The sequence below is a fragment of the Taeniopygia guttata genome, chromosome 2 (assembly GCF_048771995.1).
Source record: "Taeniopygia guttata chromosome 2, bTaeGut7.mat, whole genome shotgun sequence".
Lineage (NCBI taxonomy): Eukaryota > Metazoa > Chordata > Aves > Passeriformes > Estrildidae > Taeniopygia > Taeniopygia guttata.
In genome coordinates, this window is record NC_133026.1 from 129,205,420 (window position 1) to 129,227,960 (window position 22,541).

Below are 22,541 nucleotides of genomic sequence, written 5' to 3' on the forward strand. Positions count from 1 at the left end.
TAACATCAAATACTGGTTCAATATTGCTGTCTGCAGAGACAAGTGATGAATGAATACACCCACATCTTTAAATACCAAATCCTCTTTAACTTAGACAGCAACTAGCACCAACAGCCTTGAACATTTCTTACCTAATTCTACTACTGCAGAAAAACAACTGTATGATGAAAAAAGCAAGAACTAAAAGCTGGAATGAGACTGCATACCACTAAGCTAATGTGTAATGTATATGCTCACAGGAAAGATCTGAACATTAGCTTGTTAGCATTTAGAAAGAACTCTTCCAAGATTTTTATACTTTGACATGTTTATTTTAGTTGGATGATCAGACTCAATGAACAAGCTGAAACAGTATTCCTCAGCCCCACAATTACCTCCCTATGGACTTCTACAACCAAATGTTTAAAATATCAGAAATAGCTGGATATTTGCATGAAGCAGTTCAATAGTTACTTCTTGTTCCATGCTTCCCTTTCTTGTCTTTCACGGATTACTTCCTTTAGGTATGGTTCGAGATAATGATGATCCTGAAAAAGAAGAGATATATAGAAAAAATATATTTAAACTTACAGCAAGGTTCAATAACATCTCAAGTAATTCCTACAGACTATTTCTTCCTCATTCCTTCCCAGGTTTGACTAAACATTAACCGATGAAAGGAAAAAAAACCAAACCAAAACAAAAAAATCCAGCCTTATTTACCCTGAAAAGGTAAACTTTGTATCTGCCAAGTCTGTGATGACAAGTTCTCTACTGCAGCAACTACTAATTCCTAACGCCTGATCAACATTAGCAGGCAAAGTGATGCTTCCAGCTGTGCCTTTAGAAACAGTTCTCTTTTTGGCAGATACACAATACACAAGATCCACTTGAATTAGTTCGAAGTCCAACAACAATACTCCAGATAATCTCTTTTTGAGCTTAACTTCTAAACAGCACTGTTTAGAAGTTTGGTTTGTAAGTCTTAAACATGGTCAGGGTGTCAGAACACCCTGACCATGTTTAAGACTTACAAACCAAACTGCTGCTTGAGGAAATATGTGACCAATTATTCAGTGTAGCAGTTACCTGAGTATGATCTATGAGACCAAAAGAAACAGCCTCTGCTTATTCAGAGATGCATCAATACCTTCATACACTCCTACAATCAAAAGTTTAATGATAAAATTCCTCTCTGCCAGGTAATCTGGAGAAAGCTGAGGTGGACAGTAATGCAAAGTCTGTCAACCAATTCACTACCAAAAAATAAAATTCAGTTACATCTGATAAAAGTGCAGCTTGTTTTTTTAAAGTACAAGGTGACACTTATTTTAATGCATGATTTCCCTTCAAATTATTCTTCCTTGGCACTTTCATGAATAAAAGCTTTGGCCCAATATTTTCTGCAAGATTAAGAAATTAATCAGAAAAGCAGGAGACCTTCTTTAAGAATTCCAAAGCTATTTACATTGTATTTCTTTATCTGACAGCTTAGAAGAAATATTTTGTCTGAACACAAACAATGTGCTGTGATTCTGATCTGCAGCTTAAGCATCTGTCATCTTGAAAAAAATTAAGTAATTTGTACAGAAAAGTAAATTTTTAAACTGCAATCAAAAGTGTTTTCCAGAGGTACTCCATGAGATACTGACTAATTCACTCAAAAGAACATGTAAACATGTCTCTCCAGAGAATGAAAATCCCAACCACCAGTCCTAGCAGTGCCACTTAAGACCTGCACCTTGGAAACACTCCATCACATACCTCTTCATACTTCACCCACTGGTCTTTGGGAAGGATCTGATGTTTCAAGCTTAAGTCCAGCGCTCGCTTTATGCGAAATACTCTTTCATTGTACAGATGTTCTGGAAGTCTCTTCAATGCTTCTTTTACATCATCATCTTCATGCAATGTATCATCTCGCATTAACCCTGTACCAAGAAGAATTTACAGTACCACTGAATAAATGTATGTTCTTCAGTAAGATTTAGGATTGACACTTGCCCGTGTACCATGGGCAAAACACTTCCAGCAGAAAATTATGAAGAAAAGTCAAATCAATCCCGGAGAGACACTAATTGCTTAGAGAGAATACGCAATCATAAACACTGACTTTCACAGACTCTATTTACTGTACTCACTCATTTTCTTAAAGAGGAATAAGGAAAATGGGTATTTAATTCGATGTGTTTCATGCAGAATATACATATACAGAACAAACACTTTTCTGGATCCAAGGGGTGAACTTATGTGCATCTAATTTTGTATCTCTGATTAAGATGACTGTCAAGGTAAAGCATTTTTGAGAGCTCTGAATTCATTAGAGTCAGTCAGCCACAGATGAGACTCCTTCAGTACTGACAAATTTTTCTCTAAACTGCCCTCTTCATAATGACCAGACCTCTGCTGACTATATGAAGCTATGGAGACCTGAAGCTCTGTGTTGGTGTGTGAGTTCCAAATTAGAAGTTAAATCAGGGAGAAACACCCAGTCTTCTCACAACTAAAACCACTCCCACACCTTCTGTGGAACAAAAGATTCTTGAAATTCAACCAACCTTTCTGTAAAATAGGACAAAAAATTATTCTGTGGCATTCCAAGATGATTACTACCCCATACCTGCTGACTTGCAGTTAAAGGTTTTAATCTCATGTGACTGATTTGGCAGTAGTGTTCCAATAAAACAAAAACTTATTTTGAATCACGTATTCTTAAATTCAGTTTTGTAATATATTTCAAAGGCACAGGGAGCACCGCTGCTAGTTTAATCACTATATTAAATTTGGTGCTTCTCTAGTTTTATACTCGCATTTGCAGAGGAGCAGCAGAAGTAAGAATTTCAGCAGAGGGGCATTATCAAAGAGGAATTAAGCATGCATCTTTGGAGGAAGGATCTAAGCTACTTCTTTATAGTTTTCTTGTATTTTTTTTTTCTAACTTTCCCAGGGCAGATATGCTAACTTCCTTTAAGAGATTTGCTTGCATTGTGGTGAGCAATAAATTGCAGCATTTGAATATTCAGATTTTTGTCATACAAGAACTGTTCTACCACCTAAATTGTTGAAACAAACTTGGTAACAACTCTGCATAAACTGAAGACAATACCATTAAGGGACCCTCTTGTCCTTAAGGAAGCCCTGTACTGACACCTATTCCACACTGTGTTATGGTGACACAAAGGGCAGAATAACTACAATCTTCTGTGCACTTTGGATGCTTTGCATAAGTACTGCAGATAGGCTGACTACTATCAGCGGGAACCTCTCCAGCTTCAAGGACAGTCTTTGGGTTAGAAGACACTGGCCAGTGAAAGTGACTCAGGGGGGAAACATAAATAATTGAGTTTTCAGGATTGCTCTGTGAAAGTTTTTTCAACTTCCCCAGCTTGGCCTTAGCTGTTATAAGTTAATTCACTGGAACTTGAGCAAACACAGAAATACTGGAAATAACAGAAATAACTGAAGCTATTGCCAACTTTTATCACCACAGAAGTAGTAGCTAGTTTTGATCAAAAGGATTTATGCCAACCTGTATGTACATATGCCAGCTATGAACCATAACTAGTTTGAGAACTGTTATATCTGCAGTTTTTAAAGCTCAATGAAACACTTACCGTATTTGTTGAACCCAGCTGCATTGTAATACCACTTGCAAATCCTGTCTAACAGGCGACCACCTCCTGCAACTGAACATGACGATCATCAGTTGCACAGTAAGGTAAAGTTCAACATTTACATGTTATTGCGGCAGTACACAAATATTTGCTGGCCTCCAACTCATGCAGTAATGTAACATTGCATCAAGTTTGAATTTGACCATACATGACTTGGCCTCTTCTCTCTGTGTCCCAAAACTGACACTGAACAGGTAGGACTGCTCATTACATACAAGAGTTTAACCCACTGCACTAAATCGGATATTGGGCTGCTTTAAGACTTGGAAAAACACTACCAATTCCTCATCAAAGACAGCAAAAAAACTTTTAGACTCCGTAACACTTACATAAGCCAAACACATAGTGTCTACATAAAGCAGAACCCTCACGCTTTTCCAACGATTTGTCTCAGTTCCTTGGCTTTCATTATGTGACTTCAAGCCCAGCGTGTTATTATACTCTTAACCTTCTGCTCTCCTCTCCCGATACTTGAATTCTATTCCTTTTTCAAGGAGCTGCCAGAGTCAACCACAAAATCCACACTAAAACCTCAAAAAAACCCCAACCAAAAAAAAAAAATTAAATAAAAAATCAGACAAAAACCCGAGACCTCCACACCACATACAGCAAGTTCACCTTCCTTTAAATGTGGTTTGGGACGGTAGAGGTGCCTTTACACATAATCAATACCTCAACAAGGGGTCCAGAAGGCCACGAACGGCACAACACGGGCAATGCAGTGCGGGCGAGCTGTTTTTCGTGACTTTTAAGTCAGCTTCTTACCATGTCACCCCAGAACATCCCAAAGCACTACTACAGCACTACCTCCGCAGGTTACTTAGTTACCCCTTCGTCCTTTAGGGCCAGGCAAGGAATAACCTTAGACCAAGTGCGCCCCGAGCCGCTGTCCGCGCAGGACAGCAATGCCCGAGGCCTCTCAGGAGCAGCCAAGGCTTCCTCTAGTGCTCCCGAGCCCTCTCTCGGCTCAGCGATCGCAGCCAGGCTCCCTCCGCTGCCACGGGAGCGCCGGCCAGGAGACTCGCCCGGCGGCTGTGGAAGCGGCACTCGCTGTCCCCTCAAGGGCACACGGTGCACACCGGCCCCCCCGCTCCCCGTCACGGCTCGCCTCGCTGCCCAGCGCGGGCCGGGGCGAGCCCGGCGCCGCGGGCGGGCGGGGGCCAGGACAGAGCGGGCCCCGCTGCCCCCTCAGCGCCCCCGCTGCCCCCTCAGCGCCGCCGCCTCACCGGGAGCCCTCGCCGCCATCTTGACCTCGGCGCGGCGCGCGGCCTCCTGGGTAGGGCGCGGGGCGGGGCGCGCCGGCACTGCCGGCCCGGCGCCTGCGCTCTGCCGGGAGGGCGGACACAGTAAAAATATAAAAATTAGCTTTGAAAAGCACGAGAAGCAAAGCAACGACGGGTCACGCCAAGAAGCAGAAAGCGACCTCTGCTCAGGAATCGCAGCCGCCAGGTGAGCGGCGGTGCGTTCTGAGGCACAGAGCGCTGCATCTGCCCAGCCCTTCCTTCAGGAAGGGACCGCTGCCATTTGAAACAAAATGCGGACTTGGGGGGAGCCCAAAATACGTAGCAGGCAACGCAGTGGGCAATTTCAGTCAGAAAAGTTTAATCATAAAGCCACAAAAAGTTCTCCGATCCCCTGTCCCCTTCCATTTTAGCATTCCCTTTAAATGTTTTGGTACATTGTCTCCATCGTGGTTCGTGGAAGCTATTTCGGCAGAAGCTTGTGCATTCAACATTTCAAATAAACTAGTTTAGCTCTGGCAGCAATCATTCCTACGTTCAAAAATATTAAAGGAATTTAAAGCTCAAAGTTTGAGGCATTCAAAATATACACACTCTGTAATATAATTCCTGTTACAATGGTTTGCCACATGGTAATACATAGTAATAAGGCCTGTGGAGCAAATCTGCAAAAGTTAACTGCAACATTATGAACCCACATACTTTCTATTAACATTTTCACTATAAACATTTTTTACAAGATGGTGTGAAGATTACAGTTTCTTATTAGCATTTCATACAGTCAAAAATCCAAGTAAGCATATTGGACTTTGGAGACTTCTATTTAACAGGAGGAAATGGGGGGGAAGTGCTTAGTCAGCACATTTCAGCCACCGTGAAAGTTGTTACTCATCTCCACCAAGAACAGTCTATTTAACAGAGTATTTCAAGCAATCTTTCCAGGCCAATGGAACAGGAAACATGAGAAAAAAGACAAAAGAGATCACCTCAGATATATATTGCAGACGATTAATGTGGTTTTTCAATGTGTTTCAAGCACTTGTTTTTCAAATTCTTAATTTGGATGAATAAGAATTTAGCCAAAGTCATAATCCAGAGATTGCTATGTTATCATTCTTTAACTGTCTTTAATCTTACTATATTTCCCACCTATTAGTAGAATTCAGCCTTTTGGATTTTTTTCTGCTGTGTGCATAAAAATTGCTATTTTTAGCTTCAACAATGAGGTTTTAAAACATTGAGGCTTTTTTATTAAATAAGCTTAAATGCAAATTAAAACATCTGGATTTCAGATTTCCTGAACTGTTTTTAATGAAGGAATGGAAGTTTCAAAACATCAAACAGTTTGGATTTAGGCAGCTTTTTCGTTTTTCCCAAATACACTGTGAAGCATTTGATAATTCCATAATAATGAGCTTTGTTTAAAGAATAAGTATTTTCAATACTTCCATGATGCCTAATGTCAGCATTTACTTCAGCTTTTACAAGTGACCAACTCTATCACCTTCTCTATCTATATACTACAGCCTCTTTTCATATGGTTACGTGTGTATTAAAGCCACACAAATCTCATTAGTATGGGAGGAAAAAAAAAAACTGAGCACAGGGAAAAGTAAATAAAATAAAGTTCTTCTAGATTTCAGGAACAATAACAACTTTTCTTGTTATCATTTTCCTAAATTCCGTTTTCTGGTGGGTTTTTTTTTTTTTTTTCAACATTTCTAACCAGCTTTTCGGATACCCATTTCAGCAGCCAGCTTCACAAGGAAACACCTTTGTAACCTACTGAAAGAATGCCTTTCTGTATGAGGTGCTTCACATATTAATTGTGTGATTCTTTCTACCATACAAGGAAAATTATAACATTATTATTAGCTCAAGCAGGTAAACACAACACTACTTCATTATCACACTCTCTTGCTATTCTTATTTTTGGGGAAGGGGGTGAAAAGAGAAGATAACAGAGGGGAAGACAGGGAGTAAGTCACTAGACAGTTTTCCAATCTCCCAGAATTTTGCCATTATCAAAAGAAAAAAATAATTTAAATTTACCTTTTTGTTAATGTGCTGCATCATCAATTTCAATTAAGTTCACGATTAATTACAAGACTTGTATTAGTAGCAATCAACATATTGGCTCAATCCTTCTGAAATACATTTTTAAGTTACTATAAGCATTACTGTAAGCCTTTAAATCCTACATGCTTCATAAACAATGACTTTTTAAACCAGTAATTAAAAAGTTAAGAGACCTTGAAGTAGTTTTATAAAGTATGTTTATTTTATAACTTAATTCTACAATTTTTTACATGTGTTACTAATCAAAGTGTTTTCAAAAAATTTTCAAAGTCCTGCATAGACGCTTTGGCAATCTCTGTACAAAACACCTCGTCAGGCAAGGATACCAGCTGATCCAGGGAGATGTAGCTGGGTTGTGCTGGGTCATATTGGGCTCTTCCCAAGAATGCAAGAAACATATGCCTCTCTCTGATTCGTAATAGCTTTGAGTTGAAAACCTGAGAAAGAAAAAAGGGAAGAATTTTTAGCTTGTCTAAATTTCAGACCCTGAGGCATTGAAAATAAAAGCCTTTTTTAGACAAACTGAAGGTCTAGGAAGCAAACAAATAATACACTTATTTTCCTTTCTGTTGAACACCAGGTAGGTTACATTTATATCTAAATTATCTAAACTCTAAATAAATACTTCAATACAATACGCTGACATACACAAGAAAAAACAGGAGCGATACAAAAAACCTAATGTGCTTGACAATTGTTTCTACACAAGAACTATATTACTTTTGTGTAATCACAGCCAAGAAAGTGGAGATATTCAGTAACAGGGAGCACTTTCCCTGTAGCATCAGACAGATTCAAATGATCACTGTTACAAGGAAGAAATGACTAAGTGACCACATGGCATAATGAAAACAACAAACTGGCACAGTGGCAAGGGCAAAGGTGTCATCATAACATGGCCAAAAGGCACACTGGTGGGTCAAAACAACCATTTGTCTTCTACTGCACAGCAATGCCTACCTTTGAAGATACCTGCCACAAAAAAAAAAATCTAGACAGTCAAAGATGAGAACAATGGTAGGGGAAAACACAAAAGAAATCAACAGAACATCTAAAAAGACAGGGAAGTGGGGAAGAGGAGATGCACTGTTAAGTTGTAAAAGCAAAGATCTAAGTTCATTCCTGAGCAGTAAAACTGAATAGAAAGAGATGCTGATAGAAGAGATAATGATGAAAATATCAATGCTACAGGAAGCAGAGATTTTACTAAAAAATTACTCCATTGAAGGAAGTAAAGGTCCATGAGGAAGTAGAGAGTTCTATTAGGATTCCCTCCTAATTTGAAAAAGGAGGGAAAAACAAAACTACTGTTCCTCCTCTGCCTTCCTTGAATTTTAAGAGGCAGTCAAAATACAGAAGAAAAAAAAAAACACTTGATCACCATTTATTGAGATAGCTGACAGAATGGTTACAATAGTAACTGTAACATCAGAGAGAATTTAACCCCCTCCCAAAAAATCCTGTATACTTCCTATTTTCAACATTACTGTCAATCAGGATAAAAGTGAGTACAGATGGAGATAAATATGCATTTGTGAAGGCACAAGTTAAAGGCCCAACCATATACAGACCGATGTGCACTGCCACTATCCTGGAATTCACAGTTTGAGAGTGAAAGGGAAGAACAGGAAAGAGGAGAGACTGTGCCAAAAACAAGGAACAGAGGAAACTCTCCACTTACCCTACCAAAGAGAAGAAAAATAGTGAGGTCAACCACCATAAAGCCAACAATAGGACAACTGAGAAGAAGTGAGCAAAACTTGCAGTCACTCACAGATCAAGGAGGGCAAAGTGACACAGATGAGGATAAGAGCAAGCATCCTTGTTAAATAAAGACAGATTAAAAGCAAGATAATAAAAATTCTGAGTAGTTTCATTCCCCCATGCAATTTTGGTTTTCTACCCACTTAGATTCTTTACTAGACTTGCTTTAGAAAGAAAATTACTGCCATTCAGAAGCTGTAGTTTCTGCTTTCATTTTTACCTTATAAGAAGATAGTGCAACTGCATGTAGGCACTGAATGAAGTAACTAACACTTTCAGCTTTTAATTTGTGAGGAAATAGCAGTAATGAGGAGGCAGAAGAAAAATCCAAAACAGTAATCAAGAAATTAATCTATTTTCAATCCCATGGTATTTTAGCAATTGCTGCAGCAATAAGAAGACCAATGATAATCTGATAATCTAATGGACAGAACTTCTCTTACCTTTACACTGTATTTTCAGATCCTAAAATTTCTAAAGCTTATTTTTTAAGTAGACAAACATGAAATAAATGTTTATATTTATATATATATAATGTTATCTAATGAACAGATCTTCTGCATAATCTGTCTTCTCTTGTGTCTCATAGGTAAGATTTCAGGACAAGCAAATCCCTAAGCAGGCAGTAGTCTCTCTTGCATGAACACAGAAGAGATGAGCACGACTACCTCTATTGAAAACCTTAAATATCACAAGACTGTGGGTAATGATGTCACATATGCTAAGGAAAAATAAACGGCATTTCCATATGGAAAAATCTTCAATAGTTTCTGGATTGCTAACAGTTATCCCAATGAGAGTAAAAGCCACAGGCTAGCTGAAGACTTATGTTCTGTATATAGGCTCCACCTTCAGCACATTAGTGAAGCCACAAGAGCACCTACAATTTATTCCCAGGTTAACAGCTCACCTGAGGAAAGCGAGTAAGCATGTGGTGGGGAATGCCCATTATGTTGTGTAAGTAGTCAAATGTCTGTTTGAGTCTCTTTTTACTTGCAGTTAAAATCTTGGGAGTTTTACACACTATCTGTTGAATTTCATTACGTTGAAAACCAAGTTCAATTTGACAAACCTGAAAAAGAACACCATTTTATCTTTGCAAGTCAGCTACAGCAAACTTAGCTTATTTTAATGTGACACTGAAATAAACTAATGCAAAATTCTTCTATCCTTTTTCACACAGCAACAAGAATGCAAATCACAAAAATATCTGCCACTTCAGTTTTTCTCAAGTCAGACATTGCAAATTATTTATCCTTCTACATTAAAGTGTAATTTGTTTATAGAATATCCCCAAAATAAAGATAACTTCTGTGAATATTATGCATTTTCCAGTTTGTCTGAGAAGTGAACAAAAAAACCATGTCACCATATGTATGGCAGTTAAAAGCATAAAACTTCTCCAGTAAGAGTCCTTTATAATTTTCAATACCAAACTGTCAAGAGACTTTCTTCCTGTGGAGCTGTTAAGCTCTGTAAAACACAGCCATCAAGTAGCTAGTGCCTACTTTTGCTAATGTGTTATCTCTTTTGCTAATGTATCCAAGTTACACTTGTATAATAGGGAGTATAACTTCTATAGCCTTCAACTTAAGACTGCTGAACCTAAAAAGCGATGTGTAGAATATGTAGTGTATTTGATTTATTCTTCAGTTCAATGAAGTCTAAAGTAAGATGTCTTTTTCAAGACTGCCTTGACTTCAATTATGATTTCCCAAAAGGAAAACAAAACACATTTTTTCAATAAAACCATGAGCACTCCTCCCAAAGTGCAGAATGGCAAGCAATTTATTGAGTTGTTGAGAAAGAATTCAGCACACAAGAGTGTCTATTAACTCAGTCATTTCTTCTATCCTCCAGTGACACAAGCAGCTTGTTTTCAGTCATGAAATGGGTGGGCTTGCCAGTTAACATAACTAGACTTTCGTATCAAACTAAGGTACTTCAGCTGGTAAGAAGGTGGTGGTTTTGTTTGCCCAATTTGATGTGCCAAGACTGCAGCTCTTTTCCAGAACTGCTTGTCAAATATGAAGGGAAGGGCTTAGAATGTGGGTTTTGAATTTACCTTAGGACTTCCAAATCCTTACAGGGAACTGTTTCTAGAGGCAACTGTAATCAGGTCTTTCAACTCCTCATTTTAGCTTTTCTGCCTTATAAATACTTGTGCACCACACAAAATACATAAATGCTGTCTTAGTTGATTGGTATGAAAATAAGTGTTACCACATGAGTGGTATCTTCCATGGACCTGAGTTGGCAGGGCTAACTTTCCTGCATCAGGATGCACAACCAGAGTTAAGATCCCATGTTAAATCACCACAGGTACAAAGCTGGGCTCACTGTAAAGGTAATTGTGGCAAGAATCTTGAGCTTTTATCTTCCACTCTGTGACATGGAACAGCTGCCTCAACATGATCAGTGAGCTCAAGTGTAGGTTGCTTGGACTGCACTCAGTCTGACAGCAAACGTGTTTAATATTCAATAACTCTCTAGGCCACACGTGCTAATATCCTTACTGTGCAAGCCTCAGCAATACTCAATGGAGTATGTATTATTCCCACAATAGGCAGTGGTAATGGAAGCTTTGACAGGTTTTACCCTGTCAATGAATCTCTAATTGTGCTTGATTAAACTCTCAGAGGATGGACTTCAGCACATTTAGTCCATGACTGCTTTCTTACAACAATCAAGATCAGCTACTGTACTTGTTTCCAAAGAACAGTCCATTCAGAATGAGGGATACAGCCTGATCACTTCTAAATTGCTGGTATGTGATTTCACTTTTCAAGTACTGTCCTCCCCCCACCAGTTTAGGACATATAGGTCTGAACACAGATTCTGAATCCAACCTCCTGAAAAGCTTGAGCGTTTAAGAATCAGAAGATTCCAACAGTGAGGACTTAATAATCCTTCCTTCCTCTCTCACACATTTTAAAAATAGAGGTGCTATGCTGTATTTCTTGGTAGATAAACAAGACAGTCACATAGAACTAAAGATCTTAAAAACACATTCATTATAATAATGGCTCCCTAGCTTGTGGAAACTGTGTGTGTTAAAAAGAAAGCACTATTAATTAGAACAGTCTGCTACTTTCCAGTCTCCTCCCTTACCACACACACATTTCAGATTGCAAGATTTCTAGTGTTTAATAGTTTCAGAACAGTGAGTCTGTCTGAAAATTATACATTTTGATTTATAGTTATTTGTTATAGGATAATGGAATTTCACAAACTGTTACACTACATCATGCTGTTTGGCCTCGATGGCTTTACAGCATGGTAATTAAAGCAATACAGTTACATTTTCAAAAGGGAAAGGAATCCCCAAGGGTTTGAAGTTATTTACCCAATATGTGTTAATAACGACCATCTGCTATCAGACAATAGGTGTCAAATGCACATTTTAGCAGGCTAGTTACCTGCCAGGAGAAAATAATCAACTGCACATTTCTTGCTCCTAAATATGCACAGACAATCCAAGTTAGCAAAAAGCCATAATAATTAAGTGTGTGGAGGGGAATACTGAGTATTTTTCTACTCATTAAAAAATGGGTAACCATTTATGTCATCATATAGCAACTTTTGGCAGGAAGGCACTACATCAGAGTAGAAGACAGAATAAGGTAATGCTCCATGCATTGAATAAGCTTGCACACTATAGAGGAAAATACATTGTTTAACAGTTATTTTATATCACCACTAAAATGATTTCATTAAATTCTTTCTGTACACAATCCCCTATAGGAATTTTATCTTCTGACAACTCTTAAAACTATATACAATACACTTGTAATATCTATTAATAAACTCACCTGAAGATTTTCTTTTACAGGCTCTATTTTACCAGTCAGGAGCCTTGGAAGACGAATTACAAGATCCTTTGTCTACAATCAGAAAAAACACGTAAATTAAGAGTTTTACTGACGGTTTTTTATCTTTGAAAGAAAGATCCTATATAAACTATTTTTTGCATTTCATTTTATCTCTAGACCAAAGATGAGTTTGCATGAAATAGCAGTATGTTAAAGATGCAAAACATTACTCAAATATGTTCTTTTGGACAACAAAAAATAATACAATTGTAAAGCAGACAGGAAGAGGGAGCAAAAGCATACATCAAAAGGAGAAAGTATGCTCAAATGCCCAATTTCTCTCAGCCCTGAAGTTGTTTCTTCCCATCTTTTTAAAAAAAGTTAACAACACACTACCCAATGGAGGCTATAATAGGATTTTTCAGTGGCAGTGGAGCTTACTTCTGAATCTGGTTAGACAACAGTGTAACAGCACTACAAGAAATTACTCCACATTCCCTCAAGTGTCTGATTACTTGTAATCCACCCTGAGTACAAGGTGGTGACTAAACCTTTTTCCAAGGAGATGTCTCACCTCAAATGTGGAAAGCCCAGCAACGGCACTGTAGCACCTATGACTGTTCAGCTAATAGAACACCAGATTCTGCTTAGAATTTGGCATTCATTGCAATCCCTACCTACTGCTGGACACAACTAACACTGCCCATTTACTTCAGGCAAGTCCAGCTACTACCTGCCCTGAAGATCCCGAAGCATGGTGCTGAATACCCACTAAGCATAATGTGGTATGCACCCATGAGCTAACACAGAGGTCACTCTTGGTGAGCTGAGCATATGATTTGGCATTTATCTTGATAAGATATTCACAGATTAGACAATTTTTTAAATTATTTAAGTATGTTGCAGTATCTTAAAGAGAGGAAGAGCACAAAATAATATTCCACAAGTTTAAAGAGCTGCTTGCTGTTCCACTAATTAATTCAGTCCTCTGACCCACCTGAAATAATAGAACTGGACATACACATGCTTATTTGATAATAATCTGTAGCAGATGATCTTCAGAAACTGTACTTCAGGTCCTCTGAATGTTAGGTGTCCATATCACTTCCACAGACAGTTAAAACCGTTTTACCTTCCTGTAACCCTCTAGTGGCATTACTGATGATAACACAATGTTTGTTGATAACCTCCAAACACTTGGTGTATTCATATTGCAAGACCTTACAACTGTCACTAACAAAATATCTAAAGACTTCAGTCTTTACCTTTTTTACACTGAGACCAAGTTCATTTTTGAAGAAACCCAGTCTGTTATCCAGTCTTTCCACTGAAAACAACAGCAAATATGGAGCTCTTGAGACCATCTGAGCAATTTCTGACTTACCAAATTTTTTTGATTTTAGGTAAGCCACTCTAGAAAGAGAACAAAAACAAAATAAAATCCAGTGATGAAAATTATATTGTATCCATTTATTCAGTGTTCACTTAAATTCCTCAGTGGTATCTTATAAATGGACAGATGTTCTAGCATTAACATGCAACCTTGCCAAAAAAAATGAGGGTGAAATCCGCAGTTATCGTAAAAGCAAAATACCCTCCCTTCCAATTAATTAGAAGTAAAATAAACCTCAGAGCAGAATGTCAATACTGAAGACAGATTTTAATTCCTTCCAGCTGCACATAAGCAGATACCTATGTTAACCTACACTTAACTACCAGTCTGTCTCCTAGATTGCAAACACATTAATAGGGTATGGACAAGAAGATATATACAGCCTGTTGCTATTTTAATGAATTCCATTTCTACTGCTAAAAGAATGGAGTACTACACCTCATACATTCCCGTTTTGCCAATAGCATTGGAGAAGAAATATCATACAATGATGCTGTGTGCAGAGATACTGTCAAAGAAGACATTTCTACATCAGCTGAAGTTGTGTTTACCGCAAATAGGTCCCTGTTTTCAGTCACTGGTCTAACAAGTGAGTAACAAACATCTGGTTGTCACAAAGCAAGAGGAGTTGACTAAAGTTTTGATATTTAACAGAGCTTGCTTTCTTTCTTTCCAAGTCAAAACTTTTTCCAAACTTTGTTGATTTCAGTGAAAGTGAAATGCTATTTCAAGTACCCCTTGCAGTAGATGATTACCACAGCTCACAGAAAAAAAGGCTTGAAGAGGAGAAATACAGCACACAAAGTAAAGAGACAAAATTAATCCACATACTACCATATACAAAACAACTAAACCACAATCTGGAGAGGCTTCCTCTGGTTAGACATGAGAGTAATTGCAATATGAGAAGTATTTGCAGTCAGATCAACTTAGGGCATACAAGAATTGTTTATCTGGGAGTAATTAAGGTACTAAATGGGTTGCAGAATATTCTGCAGAAGCAGATATTCAGCAAAAAATGGGCTTTCTCTTAAACCATGTCTCATGGAAAGAAATAAAATAAAATTACCTTCCAGTCACTACAACTTTCCTCTTTCCACAAATCCTCAGAAATTAAGTTATCACAAGCCAAAAACTCCCAGATGGAAGATATAAAAACAAACTCTAGAGGACCAGTTCCTAACTGAGCAGGCACCCCAACACAGAAGGTAGCACCCTAGGGTCCAGACAACGACAATGGAACTGACACAGCTTCCAAGCGTCCCAGAAAAAGCTAAATGAGCAGATTAAAAATCAAATCTTTTGGCTGTCCTGACTCTACTTCTTTTCTGTTAACAAGTCATTAAGATTCACACTTGAAGCATTTCTTCCTGGAAAGGCAAGAAACATAAAAGAGGGATGGCAAGATTGTAGCAACCTGACTGTAGAAACTAGAATATTAAAGAAACATAACTATCCAACCTGGCCAAAGTCTGAGATACATCTGTGAGTACTGGCATCGAGGTTAGCCCTCGTTCCACTACAGGGCTCAGCAGTTCTATGTAGCATGTTAACAGTTTTAAGTCATCATTAACACCAGCATAAAACAAAGCATCTGGTGCAGCTGCAGTACAGAGACTGATTTGCAACTGTCAGAATTGTTAGGAATTATGGAATGTTTTGACTTTTACAGTGTTTATCTGAAGTCAAATGCCAAACCTATTGAAATTTGTGTTTTGTTTCCTGGCAACATGGAATCCATAGCAATAAAACATTCCAGAGTGATGTAACCAATACCACGTCCATCTGCACCGAACTGTTTATGCAAAGGTGATACTCAGCTTTCAAAAGACAGCTATTTGAGACACATTCACTTCACAGCCTTTATAGCACACTTACTTTAAAGCTTGCAGGAAATCATTCACCAGTATCAAACTTACAGAAGAATCATACTGCAGAAAATTAAGAGGAAATCAGATTGCTTTGTTTAGCCCCTACTTCACTAACCAGCCAGTGCCACAGGCACTGAAAATAAAATCTGACTTCATGGAAGAGTTAGGATATTTATCACAAAAAAACCCCCAAACTTCAGAAGAGCATAAGCAGTCTGGTTTGATATCTAGACTCAAAACCACAGCTGGAAAATGACACAGGGTATTTTTTTGGATATTGTATCTGAAAGGCCACTTGTTGAACACAAGATCAGAAGAACAGAGAGGAAAGAAGTTAGGTCTATGTTATACAAGACCTAATAAGACTTATATACTCATGTGCCTGTTTCTAAATATCAGCACTTTCAGATTTCTGTTTCAGATAGAAATGCTACTACATGTAAGAGCTAAGGCGACAGACTTTTTCTCTGGAGTACTGGGAAGTTTTGAGTTCATTAAACATGCACAAACATACACGAGTTATTCTGAAAGAAAACTACTGAATTAGGAATAATATTATAAATTAACATTCATTTTAAGGATTGAAGAACACTTTAGGGCCATACAAGTGTGAATTAATTAGTTCATTGTAGTGTTGTGTTGAGTTTCAGCTGGACAACAGGAAAAAAGTCACCAAAACCTCCTGCTGCTATTAGATCTCAACACAGAAGAGAGCTGGTCTGCTTCTTTGATTGCAGAATTCATGAGGTTTCAAATTGTGACTGAAGAGTTTGATGTTGTTCTACAAATTTATGTAAAGCCTTGGGGATGTCATTTTAGAAAGAAAGCTGACACGAGTAAAGCAAGTGGCCTAAGGTGGCAAGCTGCTTCCTCTGTGGCAGAGAGACAGGGATGGGCAGTAAAATTTGTTACTAGACAGTCTTCAGGTGGATGAAGGTGTTGACTTATGATACCATCACATGTTAGTGCCAACAGATGGGGAGGCACAAGAATATGGAGCCAGGGGCTGAGTAAGAAATGAGGCAGCAGGCAGCACAGGTTCCTTCAGACAAGGTTAAACCAACTGGGAAAACAGATCTTCAAGCTGAGGGGCTTAACATCCTGCTGCTACTTGAAAGACTTACCTGGTTTCTAAAGCTTCCAGATCTTCACCAAGGATATATGGATTTTTGGTCAGGAATGGTCCCAGTTGATTGTCTTCTACACCCACATCCTTAAGAAACAGAAGTTTTTTTTTTACATCTTTTTCAAAGTCCAAAGTCAGTAAGAGCTGACCTGCCTTTTGACGTTTCTCCACTTGGGATAAGTCAACTCCTACAGCAAACAAAATCAGAAGTTGTTTTAATTAAACACAGACCCTGCTTTCCGTAAATGTTTCCCAAAGGCATGCTGGAATTTATAGGACTACTCAATGTTTTGCACTGATTTTGCATACTTTAATTACTCAATACAGCAAGGTTACACCACCTTGTATATTGTGGAAAGACTCCAGATAAAATAAGCAGTTATCTTAGAAGCTTTTGCTGAGTTTATTTTTTGAAGAAAGACATTTGCAGTGAATCCCACATGTGCCACATTTAGAGACCTGCTCTTGTTTCAAGTATGTGTGCATGAAATTCTCAAATCTGCTATAAAAGGGAAGATGACAATTTTGCAGTGAAGTGACTTTGTATACTGACTCACACATAACAATTTCTTACTACATAGGGACAGATTCCCCCTCTCAAATATTACTTTCTCCAACTGTCATGGTTTAACACTGGCACAATGCCAGCGCCCCCATGAAAATGCAACCTCTCAATTGAATGCTGTGAAATGCAATTGAGAACAGAGCAAAGCAGGCCTAAGCTTAATAACAAAGGGGAAAAAAAACTTTATTAAGCTACTACTACTATACTACTATAAAAGAAAAAAAGAAATAAAAAAAAACACACACAAAATTCAAAATGAAAACCTTTCAAAACATTCCTCCTCCCACCACCCAACTCCTACAAATCACAGCGAGACACATTTGGACCCTTCAACCTTCAATATAATCGATACTAAGTCCATCAGGGGAGAGAGGAGTCTCCCTTGCACCACAGACCCCCAGGAAACACAGCTGCCACCTCTTGTGTTTCCATGTCACACATGGCACTCCCCAGAGAGAATCTGCCAGTGTAACACTCTCCTCTCCATGTCACAGTGCTCTCACCACCATGCATGGACAGAGACTGTTTATAGGGATCTTTTAAAGATGCTCTGCCAAGGACCAACAGGAACAACAATCCAGTGTCTCATTTTGGGACTACAGTTCCCCCCATTTTCCCCTGGGGCCAAGGGTCCAAGAACAGAGATCATCTTCTCTTCTTCTCTGAAGGCGGAGGACATCATCACACCCTCCTCAGCTTTTCTCTGTTCATTCCTGAACTGGTAGTTGCTGAAGCAGGTCTCTTGTCTCACCATTGCATCCCCCTAAAATGCAGTCCCTCTTGGAGGAGAAATTCGTTCCCTCTATGGCTAACAAGAAGAGTCCAGCCAAAATCCACTCCATCATCTCCCCCCAACCTTCCTTCCCTAACATCTGAGGTCCCAGGAAAGGGTTAAAAGTCCCGGACTCCCCAGACAGCTCGGCCCAGGGTCTCCAGCTTCCCACACTGGCTGGGCATCTTTCCCCCCGACCCCCACCCGTGTCCTTCTCCTCTGCCGGCAAACTTCCAGGTGTCTGCAGGCAAGATTGGTGGGGGGAACAAAGACATCTCAGACATTCTCCACCCTTCCGTCCGCAGGAGCTGGCCCAGCTTGGTTCTAGACCCTTCACCTCCTGGCCTACCCCTTCAGGCTGCATTGGTCCCCTCCCCTACCCAGCTCGGGCAGGGGAGGTCTGCACTCTCCGATAACCTGAACCAAAGAGAGCGAGTTCTCCTGGGAATTCTGCTTTTAACCCCTCTGTGTTCTCAGAGGCGTGTCCGCCTTCAATTGGTCACCCCAAGGGTCAGTATCCAAACCTGCCCCGTGACTGGATTGACCTCTTCCTTCTGAGAAAATTCTTTTTCCATGTCAAACCATGACATCAACCTCTTTCTAGTCTTCCTTGCACATTTTAGCAACAAGGTTGTGAGAAAGCCTGAACTTTCGTATGAGAAGGAAGGTTCTCATCAATCCCTTCCCTCTTGCCTCTCCAGTGTGCTGTGCCTCACTCCTAAGATTATGCATAGCAACCATTTTCTTTCCTTCCTTCCACGGAAGCAGCAAATTAAAGCATCCTTAACCAGCCCAAAAGAAGAAAGACTATTAAGCTAAACAGCAATCCCCACCTCCTGAAGCTGTGGGAGATGCCTCCTTCTAACATCCACAGCACTAAGGGACTAACACCAGCCAGCTGTTTCCCAGTAGTATGGCATTGCTAGTGACACAGTCCCCTCTTTTTATCCATTTATGCTGGAAAACATTCTGCAGCTTTTTACCACCGGTCACTGTTCCCATTTTCAAGTTTACAAGGTAATCAGTAAGAGCAAAGCAGAAATTACAGGATCTCCAAAGCTCCTGCCATAGGCAGAGCACACAAACAAAATCACACATACCTAGGTGGACAAGTTTTGTGAGGGTTTCTGAGTGGTCAACATACTCTCGGAGCGTGGAAGACTGAATGGGGAGAAGCGGCTCTGCAATGATCTGTACAGCTTCTTCCTCGGAAATCACTTCCAAAGCAGACGAAGGTGGGATGTCATCCCAGTCTGAGAAACAAATATAGAAGACCCAAATGCATTATTTTGTGAAAGACAAAGCTGCTGCCACCAAATGCTATACAGATCTCTTAAAATCCTTTCCAAAATGCAGGAACACTGTGCGATGTGATAAACAGCCAACTTATTATTTGAAAACATAAAAACATAGACTCTGCTCCCAGTTTTTGCCTCTGTTCAATCTCCTTGTCACTGCCCATCAACTTTTACTCATATGGCCAAATCTGAGAGTAGTACCCAGCAAGCCAGCCTTCAGTCTGCTGCCTAGATCACTGCAGACAACAGATCATATCACCCTCTGGGAAAGGATCATCTTTCATGTCTTCATAAATTGCAGTCTTGCCTGAACACAGTCAGATAAAGGCCACTGCAAAGATTATTTTTCATAACCTGACCAGCCCACTGCTTTGTGGCTGTCCTGAATATGATGCCTGAAATGCAGCTGTTTTAACTTTCAATGTATTTCATAGCCAACCCCAGCCATGCTGTTATGTCTTATCCATTCCAGAAAGGCAGCTGACTGCCACTATCTCTAACAGCAAAAGGAATAACTTCCTACTCACTAAGGTTTCAAAGGGAACATCATTATGCTTGTTTTCCCTTAAGTGTTCCAAATCACAGAACACAGTGTCTTTAAAAAACAAATTCTCTAAACATTGGTAGGAGTTCACAGCAGCAAGATTAAGATTGCTGTTTGCAGGCTAGCTGCTAGCATGTACATCAATTATCAGTTTGATCACTGATCAGATGCCCCAAATCACCTTTTCAGGAAGGGGATTTTTGGTGCTCTACAAATATCAAGTAGTTTTTTTCCACTTGCTGAGGACCAAACCAATATACATAAAATAAAGTCCATTTCAGATGCATGCATGACTTTTATTGCCACTTTGAGGTCCTTACACTTCCTATTGGGAATCATACTTCAAGTTAACAAAACCCCCAAAAATTATCAATTATGTTTATTCCATTACATAGACTGACAACTGGGCAAAATACTACACATGCACACATTCTCCAGCCAGTGTGCTGGCAGACAAAAATCTGACATGTGAATAAACTGCATCGAAGGTGCAGCCACATACCAACTGGCTGATCCATCACTCTGGTGCAGCGCTGTTTCAGAACCAGCTACACACACAGATCTCTGCTGCAGGTCTGAGCCACCCCAAATAATAAGCTAATATAATCCAGGCTGGCTGGGCTCAAAGAAGAATCTGAACATACAAGGCTGCTTGGTAATTCAGAGCAAGTTTCCTCAGCATACCCAAAGTAATTTAAAAGAATGGAAATATTATAATCCTTGTTTAGATGTAAAAGTAGGTGGGAAAAGTGAGTACATTTCCTCAGGGTAACAACACCAAGGCACCGCTGTATTTATCTCCTTTCGTGTCCTGTCCTCAGAAGACAGTTGGGCGAGCATTTTTTAGCAGAGCAGGCTTAAGGAGGCTTCACACCACTGCCTCCTGTTGGTCATCCTTGATCCCTCAAACCGTGGTGTGTGAGCTGCTTCAGGCGTGCAATCCCCCAGCCTCGCTCAAAATTAAAAACACAGAAACAAAAAACCCCCCCGCAAAAAAAACCCCAACCAAACCAACAAAAAATACCCCAAAACAAACAACCCCCCCAAAACAATAACAAAAAAACCCACCCAAAAATCCTCACAAAAAAAAAACAACTTTAAAAAACACTAAATCCAAACACCCAAAAACCCCCAAACCAGAATCCTTTAGTTTGCACTACCAAAAGGAAAGGCAAACGTTCAGCAGATGCAGGTAGGGTTATGAAAACTCCTTTAAACGGCATCTCCAGACCTACATTTCTACCCAAATATACTTTCATCTCACTTTAAAGACATTCTTTGCATGCTACATCAACCATTACTATTTGAATTAACTATGGAGCTAATCAGAAGTGAAAGTCAGGAACTACAGGTATATATTTTAGGTAAACAGGGCAAAAAAGGAGAACTTAGCTGGGGTTAAACCACAGCATAGTAAAAACATAATTTGAGGATTCGGAGAAATGGTATCCCTTAAAGCCTCTTACCTTCGTCCAGTATTTTTGCATTCAGATCAGGTAATATTTCTGGTTTTGCTTGTCCCTGTTGTACTGAAGGCAAGTTACTTTCGGGAGAAGAGAAGGATCCGTCCTTGGCGCCATCGGGCGGGGAACGGCTCCCCACAGAGAGCCGCCTGCATGCCGGCAGTCTGCCCGGAACAATCTCCTTTCCGGCGGGCAGCGCGGCCGCACGGGCGAGCTGGCGGCAGGCCCGTGCGGGGCGGCCGCCGCTCCTCAGCCTGCGAGGGAGCTCAGCAGCACGGGCCGCGCTCAGCAGGCAGCCCCAGCGGGAGACGGGCCGAGCCCACACCGCCATCATCCACCTCGGAGCATCCTACGGGCAGAAAAAAGCTGCGGAGTGACACTCGCCGTGGAGCCGGCAGCGTGAATCCCCCGGGCGTCACAGCAATGCCTCACTACAAAGCACCACCTAGCCGCCTTAAGGCTTTAAACGCGCGACAAACGGAGGAACCGGGGCACCGCCCGCCTCCCTCTAGGACAGCCGCTCCCTTGGGAGAGCGGAGAAAGCCCAGCCAGGACCTAAACCCTCCCAGGGGGACGGGGGCCTCTGCGTAAAGCCGGCACCACGCACTCTCCACAGGGCGGGGAGGCTGAGCCGGGCCGCGCCTGCCGCCCTCCCCTCGCAGGGCTCCCCACGCCGGCGGCCGCTGCGTGCAGCCTGCGGGAGACGGGGCAGTGCCGCCCGGCCCGGGAGCAGCGGGACCCACCCACGCCTCACCTGCGTCGCACGGCACGGCACGGCCCGGCACGGCCCGGCCTGGCCCGGCACGGCCCACGTGTGCGCCCCGCTCTCCGGCACGGCCCCGGCGAGACCACTCGGGAGGAAACGGGGGGACGGAGGGGGGGTGAGCAGGCAACAGCGCCTCCTCTGCGCGTGTTCTAAAGGGGCGATGTACGTCTCCCCCCCTCCGCGCTGCGTTGCTC

General features: G+C 40.7%; 2 protein-coding genes across 5 annotated transcripts; both read right to left on the reverse strand.

Moving 5' to 3' along the window:
- Positions 1–295: 295 nt before the first annotated feature.
- Positions 296–4,927, reverse strand: UQCRB (ubiquinol-cytochrome c reductase binding protein). Its single transcript, NM_001245854.2, is given in 4 exon segments — positions 296–527; positions 1,744–1,910; positions 3,594–3,665; positions 4,880–4,927. Coding segments are annotated over 4 exon segments (336 nt in total). The 5' UTR covers positions 4,899–4,927; the 3' UTR covers positions 296–449.
- A 2,226-nt stretch (positions 4,928–7,153) lies between these two features.
- Positions 7,154–22,470, reverse strand: MTERF3 (mitochondrial transcription termination factor 3). Of its 4 annotated transcripts, none has more exons than XM_030266451.4 (8): positions 22,336–22,470; positions 21,585–21,930; positions 19,377–19,529; positions 16,938–17,127; positions 13,815–13,962; positions 12,550–12,621; positions 9,648–9,809; positions 7,154–7,410 (listed from the first exon to the last, which is right to left on the reverse strand). In XM_030266451.4, the coding sequence occupies exons 2-8, from the start codon at positions 21,913–21,915 to the stop codon at positions 7,216–7,218; spliced, it is 1,251 nt and encodes a 416-aa protein (XP_030122311.4). In that variant the 5' UTR covers positions 21,916–21,930; positions 22,336–22,470; the 3' UTR covers positions 7,154–7,215. The 4 variants fall into 4 exon arrangements, with proteins under 4 accessions (XP_030122311.4, XP_072780943.1, XP_072780944.1 ...); XM_072924843.1 differs by lacking the exon at positions 22,336–22,470 and adding an exon at positions 8,655–8,712 and having other exon boundaries at positions 7,271–7,410; positions 21,585–22,113; XM_072924841.1 differs by lacking the exons at positions 7,154–7,410; positions 22,336–22,470 and adding an exon at positions 8,729–8,794 and having other exon boundaries at positions 21,585–22,114.
- Between the last annotated feature and the right edge of the window lie 71 nt (positions 22,471–22,541).

What these genes read in the sequence shown, in the direction of transcription:
- MTERF3 (XM_030266451.4), bottom strand. Translation starts at nt 21,915, where the DNA reads ATGATGGCGGTGTGGGCTCGGCCCGTCTCCCGCTGGGGCTGCCTGCTG. An exon ending in CTGGAAGCTTTAGAAACCAG is followed by an intron (nt 13,963 to 16,937) that starts GTAAGTCTTTCA and finishes TTCTCTTTCTAG; the next exon opens with AGTGGCTTACCTAAAATCAA. An exon ending in TTGGTCTCAGTGTAAAAAAG is followed by an intron (nt 12,622 to 13,814) that starts GTAAAGACTGAA and finishes TTCTGATTGTAG; the next exon opens with ACAAAGGATCTTGTAATTCG.